Genomic DNA, 13,443 nt, shown 5'->3' with positions numbered 1-13,443 from the left:
CCCCTATCAGTGGACTTGGAAAGGGGCAGGGAGGAGATGAGGGAGGGATGGTGGGATTGGGAGGGAATGAGAGAGGGGCCTATGGCTGGGATACAAAGTAAACAACCTGTGATTAATATAAAAATAAAAATTATTATTAAAAAGGCTGATCCATGAATGTTTAGGAAAACATAACCAACACGTGTTAAACTTCCCTTTAGCCATTCTAAAACAGACATTGCAATTACATCATTGTTTCCATTTCCTAAACAAAACAAAACAAAACAAAACCCAAGCATTTGAAAAGACAAGGGTATTGATTATTCTCCTTAACATTAGGGTGAACCTGAAATGGCACAAGGTACCTAGAAAAAAATCTGAGAAGCATGATGCTACAGTACCGTGCACCATACAAAACTAAACTCAAAACCCTAGGGAATATTTTGTCTTCTCCACCACTTTCTTGAATGCACTTTTCACCTCTTTGTTCCTCAGGCTGTAGACCACAGGGTTCAGCATGGGGATGACCATGGTGTAGAACACAGACACAGTTTTGTCAGTGTCCATGGAGTGGCTGGAGCTGGGTTGCAAGTACATGAAAATAAGGGTCCCATAAAAAATGGAGACAGCAGTGAAGTGAGAAACACAGGTGGACATAGCTTTCTGGTATCCTGCAGCTGAGCGCATCTTGAAGATGGTGATGAAGATGAACGTGTAGGATATCAAAATCAGGAGGAGTGCAGAACAGATAACAAAGCTTGCTCCATAAACAAGGACCATCTCGCTGACATGCCTGTCAGAGCAGGAGAGAACCATGACTGCCGGAACATCGCAGAAAAAGTGATGGACCACATTGGACCCACAGAAGGAAAGCCTGAATGTGTCTCCAGTGTGGATGGAGGAATTCAGGAAACCACCGGCATAGCAGGCCACGGTGAGACATACACACACAGTTGGAGTCATGATAGTGGTATAGTGCAAGGGTTTACACACTGCTGCATAGCGATCAAAGGCCATTGCAGCCAGAAGGAAATCTTCTGTCGTGACAAAGGCTGCAAATAAGAACATCTGAGCAACACAAGCATTGTAAGAGACAACTTTGTTTCCTATGAGAAGTCCAGCCAAAACTGTTGGAATGACAGCCGAGGAGTAAAAGATGTCCACCAGAGAAAGGTTAGCAAGGAAACAATACATGGGAGTGTGGAGTCGAGGGTCCCAGAGAATCAGCACAATCATTCCTAAGTTTCCAAGCACATTGATGAAATAGATAAGGCTGAGTATGATAAACAGAGGGACCTGCAGTTCTGGGGCATTGGTTAGTCCTAGGAGGATGAATTCTGTCACCTCTGTCCTGTTCTCCATCAGCATTATTTGGGAATCAAGAGCTGCCCTGTAGGGAAAATAAGGAAAGAGCAAAGAGCATCTAATATAGAAATTACCAAGACATTGAAATGTCTTTGTAGCACTGCCAGGCACTATTTCATTGTGATAAAAACATGCATTGTAAAGATTCCTAATATGTAGGGCCAGTGAGGCTGGCTAGAAGTACTTGTCTTAAGACAGATCACTTGAGTTCAATTTTCAGATTCCACAGCGAAAGTAGAGAAATAACACGTCAAAGTTGTCCTCTGACAGCCACAAAGTCCATGGCATGCACATACATAACACACACACACACACTCACACACACACACACACACACACACATTATACTATCATACTCATAGCAATAACAATACTAGGAGTATAATCTTAATGCTAATTGTTTGAAAGAGCATCTCAGTTTGGACCCCTGGATGACCTGGAACTTGCTACGTAGACCAGGCCTCCCTCAAACCTCTTGGAATCTGCCTGCTTCTGCCTCCTGGACTGTGGGCTTAAAGGCATGTTCCACTACATCAGTCAATGATTAATTCTTTGTATTTCTGTGGGAATTCAGGCAGTTGAATGAAGGATTGCCAAAACTCACCACTACAGTTTTTAAGTCAAACATATTTGTGAACTAATGTTTTGAAACTGTAATAGTTTCCGAGACTTGTTTTTATGTATGTGGATGTGTCTTGTAGAGTTCAGGGTCCTCGGTTCCCCTGAAGCTGGAGTGATAGGTGGTTGTGAACCACCCAACATGGCTACTGACAACAGAACTCATGTCCTCTGCAAGAGCAGTGTGTGCTCTTTGTGGCTGGGTTGTTTCTCCAGCACCAACTTAAAATTTTAATGGATTATCCAATGTGACACTTCTGACCCTATTAAATCAAACCTTTTATCATTTCCCATCCTCAAGCACCAGCAGACTTCCATGTGTGCAATGTACCGGGACTGTGCTGTGGACATGTTTGCATATATTCTCCCTGATTTCTCCACAAATTTAAATAACGAGTACTTTTTCTTAGACAACAGAACATCGGTGGCTGATATTATAATCTTGTTGAAAAATACACTAATTTTCAAACCAAACTTTGGTCCCAGGCAAAATAGTTATCAAGTTCAATGGTGTGACCTATGCTTAAATCAAGTTGCCATTCATAATCAGCTATTGTGTTTGCTGGTTCACCTCAGTCTTATGGCTTCTCCCAGCGAACTCTGTCAGAGACACTTGCACGACAACTCGAGTGAGCTGACTGGAACAAGGGAGGGAGGCTTCTGTAGATGCAGAGATATTTATAACGAAGGAGCTCGGGGTTCCAGGCAGCACTGGATAGAGAACTTTGGATCTGGGGAGAATTGCATGTCAGCCTTACATTTGTAGCCTAAGAACCACTGCCCATGGACCAACTCTACGCCAGATTTTCTACATCTAAAGAATAAAGATGGTAATGTGTTCAGTGTTGAGTTATTGCTGTGTAAAATTAAATGAGAAAAATCTCTTTTCTAAGTGCACAAAACACTATGTCTAGCTGAGTTGCATAATGGCTGGCTCTGTCCTCATCACCATCACCATCATCATCACCAGGTAGGAGAATGGAACACTGACCTTCTTGCGATCTGAGAAAAGTTTGTGGCAACACGTACGGTATCAGGTGCGCATGAGCACTGCAGTCTGGAAATCTCCTTCCCCAATTTCCTTTTCTGTGTGCACATTCCTATAGGTCTTTATGTGACACTCAGGAACTCACGCTCTGTTCATCTGATTCCTTATGCAGTCAGTGTGAGCCACTTGTTTGTTAAATAGCTTCTCGAGAATCTATATTCCAGCTTGCGTTTGTTCTCTCTCTTTTGCTTATGTCTGCCATGACTTGATTGGAACACAAACATCTGAACTTGAACGGTAATAGATTGTGAGCTGTATTTAAACTCACAGGCTGTTTCAGTGAAAAAAAAATCTACATTTGAAATTTTTGTTTGAACCTTTTCTGACATTAACACAATACATTTGAATCCTTTTGTTTGACTGTCAATCTCTTAGCGTGTATCTGTCCTTTACCAACTATGTCTTCTTATTGTTCATCTTCTACGCCTTTTAACAGCTCACCTGACAAGTCGGGCCCTGGAGAAGGCCATGCTAGACTTAACGTACAATCACTTTCTGAATGTATTAGGTGCTACAACATACAGTATGGAGTTGGTATGAGTCTAACTAGTGAGCATGTAAATATGCTTATATATGCATAAATCAGATGTTAGTATTTCTTATTTACCATGAAGGCAATTGATTATTTATGAAATTAAGTAATATTTCTACAGCTGTTACAAAGTACCAAGATTCAATATGAAAACCAGTTTCATCCTATTTGCTTTTACTTATATGGATGGTCTATGAATAAATGTCTACAGATAGGTTGAAAAATAAAGTTATGGCACTAAAGGAAATTTCTTTAATGTTAAAAGGAATGTCAAGCCTTTTGCTTTTTTTGTGATCCTTTTATACATTAAAAAGCTAATCATTTTATCTTACTCTTTTAACCTCCAGTGTGAAGTTGCTACTGGAGAGATGGCTCAGTGGTTAAGAGCACTAAGGACTCTTTCAAATGACCTAAGTGCAAATCCCAGCATCCACATGGCAGCTCGTAGTCATCTGTACTTCTGTTTCCAAGTGGGTCCAATGACTGTTCTGGCTTTGACCAGCTTGGCTTACATGTGATTCACAGACATATGTATAAGCAAACTACTAATAGACTTAAAAATAAATAAACCTCCAAAAATCAGTCTCCAATGATACATATAACAAATAAAATCAAAATAATACTTGACCAGACAGCACCTCATCTCTACGATTTGCTCTAGGATTCTTAGAAACCAGAACATTGATAGTTCATAACCACCATTCAGTTCTCCAATGACAAAATTTTAATATTTGCAAGCCAGATTTAACTCTGTGCTTTAGAAAATGGCTCAAATCCTTGAACTCTGATAAAATGACTCACAGTGGTTTTTCTAATGCTACTTTTGTGTGAGCTGTACTTTAAACTAAAAGCAGAGGGTGACTTCAAAATCTTACCTTGCTCCTTGAACAAGAGTGACCATCAGTTCTGAGCAGTGTGTTTGCAATGAGAAGTCCCCCCATGGAGTAATGCACAGGGATCCTCAGAGGGGTTCCGGGGCAGGGAATAATCAAAATGAGCTGAGCTTTTTAAAGCAGCAAAACACACAATAATAAAAAAGAAAAACAGGAAAGAGAAAGACACTAAAAACCGCTCAGCTATGAGATTACAATGCATTCCCTGTGTTTTTAGAGGGCTCTCTTACTTCCTTCTTGTTTGCAAAGGAAACACTATAACATCACCTCTCCTATGTCATGCAGAAGAATTGTGTCTGTGGAGCATAAGTGGAGGAAGATACACAGAAGTGCTTGCTGACTGGTCACTTCTCTGAGGTTGCTCAATACAGTTTTTATCCTGGTGTTTTTCTCAACTGTGGCTGAAGATTCAGGAAATCTCTAGGTCAGAAGAAGGTTGGTGTGTATGTATGAGTACCAACATTCAGATGACTTAATGATGACTACATGTGGCCACTGTGTATATGGTGTTCTAAGCTAATGCTGGACTTCAGAGAGCAAAGCATGTGAACTAGCTGGGCATTATTGATTCATTGAGCTCTCGGGGACATTCCCCATGAGGACATCTGTAGGTCCTCATTTCACCTTCCTAAAAGAGAAACAAACTCCCAGCTGGGACCAAGCTACAGGATTGAAGTGTGTTTACACATGTTTGTATCATCCATTGGTTCTTCTCTTTCTAATTAATGTATAATTTATAAACAACACTAAATAAACATTTTTAGTATATGAAGTATACAATTTGGTGAAAGGTATATTCACATCACCCTACCGGGACTAACATCATTATGTGTTTTCAAAGCTTTTTTTTCCGTATGAACAGAGACACTGCTAGGAAATCTTCCTTGCTCAGTCTGTCAAGTCAGCATTTCCTGATACCAGCTCCTGTCAAACATATCAGGAGAATAAAATTAGACATCTCTCTTTAATATACATTTAGCAATATAAAAATAAAAGAAATTCACCATTGCTTAAACATAAGTTCTGTGGTTCTGTGACTGATAATGGCCCCCACAGGCTGCTCTGATGATGGTTGGGAGATGTACCAATCTATTAGTATAAACCTAAGAACTTGACCAGGTATGGTGGTGTTTGCCTTTGACTCCTGTACTCGGGAGGAAGAGGCAGAAAGATTCTAGTCAGCCTCATCTACATAGAGAATTCTAGGACTTTGATAACTACAAAGACACACCCTATCTCAAACAAACAAACAAACAAACAAACAAACAACAAAAAAGAATAGAACTTAGAGAACAATTTATTACTATGGCCATTTAATAGTTAGTATTAGGTTACCCCATAATACTGACTGTAACCTAGCCGCCATTTATGCATTTTTAAAATCTTTAAAAAATATACAAAACATATTAAATATATTAACTTAAAATTTAGAAACAGCAAAATTTTAGACCCTACAAATCAATTGTTTTAGTCCACTATCATCAAATACTCCAAAAAGAAACATTTTTTTCCATTTGAAGCACTAACAAGCTGTTCATGGTAGCCCACATATGTAACCCCAGCAAGCAGAGAGAGGCAGATGAATCTCTGTCAGTTGGAGGTTAGTCTACATACTGAGTTCCAAGATAGCCAGGCTACACAATGGACCCATCTCAAAAACCAAACCAAAACAAAATAAAAACAAACAGGCTGAAACCCAAGGAAGATCAAACTGTCAAAGTTAATCAAGTATCCAACAAAAAATTTAGTCAAGCATTTATTAGTCATATGCGTGAAAACCATAAAAATGCTACAAGATGTGCCTGGATAAAGATGATAGAGCAGAGATTGAGGGAATGCCCTTTCCCCTGGTGAGACTGCCTTGCCAGGCCACAGTGGAAGAGGATACATTCAGTCCTGATGCAACATGATGAGCTGGGCAGGGTGGGAAAGGAAGGGAGGGTGAAACTGAGAGGGGAGGAGAGATTGGGCTACAACAAGGATGTAAAATGAGTAAAAAAAATAAAAAATAAAAACAACACAAAACTACACTTATATCTAAGAATACAGAGATAGGAGCCCCCAGTGAAAGAATGTGTGATTTACATGTTTCTGGATCTGGGTAATCTCACTCAAAATTATGTTTTTTTAGCTCCATCCATTTACCTGCAAAGATAATTATTTCATTTCTATTTAAGCTGAATAGTCTTCCATAGTGTTGATTACTACATTTTCAGTATCCACCCCCCAGTTGATTCCATGTCCTAGCTATTATGGATACAGCAACATTGAACAGGGCTGAGTAAGTATCTGTGAAGTAGGATGTCAAGTCCTCTGGTCATTCACAGGGAATAGGATAGCTGGATCACAGCGAAACTTTATTTTTAGTCTTTTTGAGAATTCTTTTTTATTTATTTATTTATTTTTTCAATGCAGTTTATTCAGGAACCTTGAACAATCCTCGGACCCTGGGGAAAGCCAGCCCACAGTTTAAATAGCCTCTGGGTAGCCAACCCAGGCGTGCCATGTGGGCAATGCAGATAGGTCCACATACATGGAAGCAAGCCAGATCCTCGGCCTTAGCCAAATGTGGAGTTGTTCGTGACAGAGAGCACTCACCATCGGGAAGGTGGAAGGCGGAAACCAGCTCCATCTTTAAGGCATAGCATTCCGCAGCTCTCTACAGTTCCCCCTTTTTGTTTTAGACGCATCAGGCAAGAGTAGAGGTCTGATCTCTGATATTAGAAATAAATTGGGACTTTGTACAGATGTTCATTTAGGTGTCATCCACCCAAAGAGCATCAGACCCATCTGATACCTTTTCCTCAGAGGCGGGACCTGGGGCATCAACCCGCATGCAATCAGACATGCTCTTCTCTGGGTCCAAAGCGGCTGACCCTGAGTGCAGTGCTTAGCCTCGCATCCTGAGCGTATCATTTTAGCTTTTTATGGTATCCAACCATGCTTGGGGAGAATGTCCTGTTTCAATGGCTGTAAAGGCCTGAATGATCATGGCTGCATCACACTGTTGTGAGACTCTAATCTTGCATATATACCACAGGCAAACCAAGGAGACCAACACCAGAAGGCCTGCTAACGCTCCCATGCCCACCCATTCCTTCAGATGATTCATGGCTGCAGCAATCCATGTTGATAATCCTGTGGCCAGTCCTGCGTCCACTCTGGTAGAATTTACTGTGACAATGGCCACTCTCAGCTGCTCCATCGTAGTATCGAATTCTCCAGTCCAATTACCTAAAATATAGCTCGACAATTGTTTAGACAGATTTGCAGCACAGGAAAAATTCTCATGTTGTATGCTAGTGACACAAAGTCCAGCATACTTTCATTGACAGCCTGGTTGAGCCATTTGCCATAGGGTATCAATTTGCTCCTGCAAGAGGTCAATCCTCTGATTGAACACCATCAAGCTTCCTTTTAGTTGAGCATTAATTCCTTTATGTACAACTAAGGCATGAGCTACATTGGCTAAAAGATTATTCAGGGTCTGAGCAGTCTGCCCAGTATGACTCATGGCTAATGTCCTGGTGGTAGCTCCAACAGCCGCCAATGAGATGGTAGTAACAATGGTGGCTGTAGTTCCAAGATCCCTTTTCTGTCTGAAGAGAGTCATAGCGTGAGGGGCATCAATGGGCACAGGCACCCAGTGAGGCATGCGAGTAACCAGGGCATACCTAAATTTACTAGCATTCCAGCATTGGGCAAAAAAGCAAGTATCATTACCACAATTACTTGGCTCTATCTGGCTAATAATGAATAAAAATGGGGGATATAGACAAACAGGTGTGGGCTTATAGGAAATATTATGAGAAGCCTTAACCCCTCGTTGGAACATCCTGTGTCAGTTCTAGAACTAGCAGTGGTGGTGTCCGAGGTCTGAGTAGGTTCAGGAGACCATTGCCCCCAGGGGCGAGACGTGCTCCATGCCAATTGACTAACTCCATGTTTTCCTCCAATTTTGAAAGTCATTTAAGGTTCTTAAATTATTTTTTTCCCTTTTTTCTTAAATTTTTCATCAATTACACTTTATTCATTCTGCATCCCCCCATAAGCCCCTCCCTCCTCCCCTCCCAATCCCACCCTCCCTCCTCCCTCTGCTTGCATGCCACTCCCCAAGTCCACTAATAGGGGAGGTTCTCCTCTCCTTTCTGATCTTAGTCTGTCAGTTCACATCAAAAGTGGCTGTATTGTCCTCTACTATGGCCTGGTAAGGCTGCTCCCCCCCCAGAAGGAGGTTTTCAAAGAGCAGGCCAATCAGATTATGTCAGAGGCAGTCCCTCTTCACATTACTATGTAACCCAATTGGACTCTGAACTGCCCTGGGCTACATCTGTGCAGGGGTTCTGGGTTATCTCCATGAATAGTCCTTGGTTGGAGTATGAGTCTCTGGGAAGTTCCCTGTGTTCAAATTTTCTTGTTCAATGTGGAGAAAGGGGAACCCTTCTCCACTGCTGGTGGGAATGTAAACTTGTACAACCACTCTGGAAATCAATCTGGCGCTTTCTCAGACAACTAGGAATAGCGCTTCCTCAAGATCCAGCCATACCACTACTGGGCATATATCCAAAAGAGGCTCAAGTACACAAAAAGGACATTTGCTCAACCATGTTTGTAGCAGCTTTATTTGTAATAGCCAGAAGCTGGAAACAACCCAGATGCCCCTCAACTGAAGAATGGATGCAGAAATTGTGGTACATCTACACAATGGAATATTACTCAGCAATGAAAAATAAGGAAATCATGAAATTTGCAGGTAAATGGTGGGATCTGGAAAGGATCATCCTGAGTGAGTTGTCCCAGAAGCAAAAAGACACACATGGTATATACTCACTCATATAGACATACAACATAGGACAAACCCACTAAAACCTGTGCATCTAAAGAAACTAAGCAAGAGAGAGGACCCTAACTAAAATGTCCAATCCCTATCCGGAAAGGCAAAGAGGATGGACATCAGAAGAAGAAGAAAACAGGAAACAACCTAGGAACCTACCACAGAGGGCCTCTGAAAGCCTCTGCCCTTCAGACTATCAAAGCAGATGCTGAGCCTGATGGGCAACTATTGGGCAGGTGAACGGAATTTTAGGTAAGAACTGGGAAATAGTAAGAGCTGGAGAGGACAGGGTCTCCACAAGGAGAGCAACAGAACGAGAATTCTTTCTACTGATTTCCACAGTGGCTGTACCAGTATGCATTCCCACCAACAGTGGAAGAGAGCTCTTTGTCAGCATTTGTTTTCAGTTGTTTTGTTGAGTTTTGCCATTTTAACTCTGGTAATATGAAATGTCAAAGTTCTTTTGATTTTTATTTCTCTAATTTCTAGGCAAAATGTGTTTTTTGAAATATTTCTCTTTTTTTCAGGTTTAAGCTACCCTTATTTACTGCAATTTTGGTATGTTTTACTTTTAATATTTTATTTGAAATTTTTTTTTCCACACAACATATTCTGACTTTCCCAAATTCTTCCATTTCCTTCTCCCCACCCACCTAAATCCACATCCTTTCATGTTCTTCTTCATTAGTAAATAAACAGGTATCTAAAAAAGAAAACATAATAATAAAATAAAAACAAACCTGAATAGGACAAAACAGAAAAATTGAGAACCAAAGAAAAAGCATAAGAAACACATAGATACACACACATTGGCATGCAGAGAAATCCCCTTTAAAAAACAAAAACAAACAAACAAACAAACAAACAAACAAAAACAAATCCAGAAAGAAGAAGGAAAAGGAAGAAGAGGAGGAGGAGAACATGGACAAGGAAGAGGATAAGGAGGAGCAGAACGAGGATGAGGAAGAAGAGGAGGAAAAGGAGGAGGAAGAAGAGCTCAGACAAGGAATTATGAGGAGGAAAAAAAAGCCTCAAAAATGTCATTAAGTTAATTTTGTGTTGGCCATCTACTGCTGGTCATAAGGCGGGACTTACAAGTGGTTTGAATGATTTGTACACACAGTGAGATTCCATCCATTAGAAAAAAAACCTGATTTTTCATTTATGACTGGTTATCAACTGGTGATAGCTTCTTGGTGAGGTATGTGGATTTAAGTCCACTTCCACCCTCAGCAATGGCATCCCACCAGGCCAAAACCTGTGCAGGGCCTGTGTGTGCTGCCTCAGTCTCTGTGTTCATATGAGCTATGGCCATGATGATTTAGAGGGCCTTGTTTCCTTGGTGTCCTCCAAGATCCTCTGGCTCTAACACTCTTTCTGCCTCCTCTTACACAAATTTCATGAGCTCTGAGGGGGAAGAAATTGATGTAGATATCTTGGTTAGGATGTTTCAAAGCCTGTCACTCTTTGTACAAAGTCCAACTGTAGCTCTCTGCCCTTATTACCATCCACGGCAGGAAGACGTGTTCCTGATGATGGCTGAGCAAGACATTGATCTATGAATATAGCAGAATATTCTTAGGAGTCTTTTTACTGGTAGGTTCCTTTAGCAGAACAGCAATATCTGTTTTCCCTCTAGGTCTCTGGCCTATCTAGTCTCAGAATCTTGGCCAAGTAAATAGTGCATTTATGGTTTCTATTTCTTGGAGTGGGTCTTAAACATGATGATGTATTGGTCAGCTCCACAAGCGTTGTGCCATTATAATACTAGTGCACCTTGCCTGCAGGTCACCACTGTAGATTCATATTTTGTAGAAGGGTTGGTGTTTATCTTTCTCCTTTGGCAGCATGCTGAGTACTTTGCAAGACTACAAACAGTCCTGGTCAGTAGGGATGAAGGCTCTAGGTTGGCAACAGCTTGGCTTCTCCAAGTTCAGTATGTCATCTTTAGCAATATGACCTCACCATCAGTTTGTGGAGAGCAACCAATAGCACTGGCAGCCCGAATTGTTGGAGTTTCCCATGGGGCCCCTTTGGCCAACAACTCGATCAGATGTATTACGTTCCTGGAGCTGGAAGCTGCATTTGGTGACAAGAGGTGTCCACTTGGGGCTCCATCTCCCTTGTTATTTGATGATTTCATTTATCTCACCTTCATATATGTATATGCTTTAGGGTGCTTCTGTATTAGGTTCCCATACAACCCCTAAAATGGTCCCCAGTTTTAGCTATCCCTCTTCATAGTCTCTTACTCACCTCCCTCTTCCTTTCCCTCCCCGTTTGTTCCTCCCGTTCCTGCACCCCACCATCAATCCACAACTATATAGTCAATCCCCTTCCTATGGTAATCCATTCCTTCCCCCAGTACCTTACTCTACTCCTAACTCTTTTTCCTTGGAAATCTGCTGGCCACGTTGGCCAGGGAACCAGATAGGCAACTTTCACTCTCCTGTCCATCCTCCAATTTCAATTTGCTAGTGTCATCTCCTGCCCTGTAGCAGCCCTTCAGGGTCTTGTCTTCTTTTCCTCCATTCCCTGTGGACTCCATAGATCCTCATGGCAGACTTAACTTTCCTCCCTCCTGTGGACCCTGTCAGACGCACACTCTTCTTAGCCCATCCCCATTCTTGCATGTCAGCTTCCAATACATACAAACAAGTTCTACCGTGGACTCCAGTGGTCACACCTGGCAGAGAAACATCTGTACCCAACAATCCATAGCCTTCTCATGCTCCTCAGATCCAGAGGAGGGAACAGAGACTAAGGATCATAAAACCCACCCCAAAAGGAAGGCCAAATAAAAACCCTGAGAATTACAGTTATACCAAACCTAAATGCCTAGACGCCAGCATAAAATCACAGCCAATAATAGTCAGGACAATATGTCTCCACTAAAGCACAGCCACCGCACTACAGTAGGCCTTGAGGAGTACAGTATTACACAAAACAAGAACTTCAAAAGAGCTATTGAGAATAGACACAAGGACCTTAGAAGGATATGAATAAATGCATTAATGAAATCAATAAAAGAACAGTGAACGACACGAATAAAATGAAGACATAAAAGTCAAAATAAGGGCATGGAAGGAGAAGAGAGAGGGAGGGTGGGGTTGGGAGGGGAGGAGGGAGAGGGCTACAGCTGGGATACAAAGTGAATAAATTGTAATAAATTAAGGCCGAGGATCTGGCTTGCTTCCATGTATGTGGACCTATCTGCATTGCCCCCGTGGCACGCCTGGGTTGGCTACCCAGAGGCTATTTAAGCTGTGGGCTGGCTTTCCCCGGGGTCCGAGGATTGTTCAAGGTTCCTGAATAAACTGCATTGAAAAAATAAATAAATAAAAAATAAAGATAAAAAAATAAAACCGGTTATTTCCATGCATAGTCCTTGGTTGGAATATCAGTCTCAGGAAAGACTCCTGTGCTCAAATTTTTTTTGGTTCTGTTGCTCTCCTTATAGAGTTCCTGTCCTCTCCAGATCTTACTATTTCCCACTTCTTTACTAAGATTCCCTGCACTCTGCCCAAAGGTTGCCCACAAGTCTCAGTATCTGTATTGATAGTCTGCAGGGCAGAGCCTTTCAGAGGTCCTCTGTGTCAGGCTCCTGACTTGTTCCCTCTTTTCTCCTTCTTCTGATGTCCAGCCTCTTTGCCTTTCTGGATAGGAATTGAGCATTTCAGCAAGAATCCTCCCTCTTGATTAGTTTCTTTACGTGTACAGATTTTAGTAGGTTTATCCTATATTATATGTCTGTAGGGAACAGGGACTGTCTCTGACATGAACTGATTGGCCTGCTCTTTAATTTCCTTCCCCTGAGGGGGAAGCAACATTACCAGATCATAGAAGAAGACAATGCAGCCACTCCTGATGAGACCTTATTGACTAGGATCAGAAGGAAGGAAAAGAAGTCCTCCCCTATCAGTGGACTTGGGGAGGGGCATGCAGGCAGAGGGTGGAGGAAGGGAGGGATTGGGATGGGAGGAGAGGGGGAACCATGGGGGGGGATACAAAATGAGTAAAGTGTAATTAATAAAGAAAAATAAAAAAAGAAAAAAGAAAGAAAAATAAAAAAGATTTATACATTAAAAATAAAAAATAAAACTTCAAAAAAATCAAAATAGGATCAATAAAGAAAACTCAAACTGAGTGAAAAGTGAAAATGAAAAAAAAAATT

General features: G+C 41.5%; 1 protein-coding gene across 1 annotated transcript; it reads right to left on the bottom strand.

The window, feature by feature from the left end:
• Positions 1–308: 308 nt before the first annotated feature.
• LOC110565761 (olfactory receptor 5B3-like) lies at positions 309–1,363 on the bottom strand. The gene has a single exon (XM_021663521.1). The coding sequence runs from the start codon at positions 1,345–1,347 to the stop codon at positions 403–405; it is 945 nt and encodes a 314-aa protein (XP_021519196.1). The 5' UTR covers positions 1,348–1,363; the 3' UTR covers positions 309–402.
• Positions 1,364–13,443: the final 12,080 nt, after the last annotated feature.

This window comes from Meriones unguiculatus, chromosome 1 (genome assembly GCF_030254825.1).
Source record: "Meriones unguiculatus strain TT.TT164.6M chromosome 1, Bangor_MerUng_6.1, whole genome shotgun sequence".
Lineage (NCBI taxonomy): Eukaryota > Metazoa > Chordata > Mammalia > Rodentia > Muridae > Meriones > Meriones unguiculatus.
This window is presented reverse-complemented; position numbering and strand designations above follow the sequence as displayed.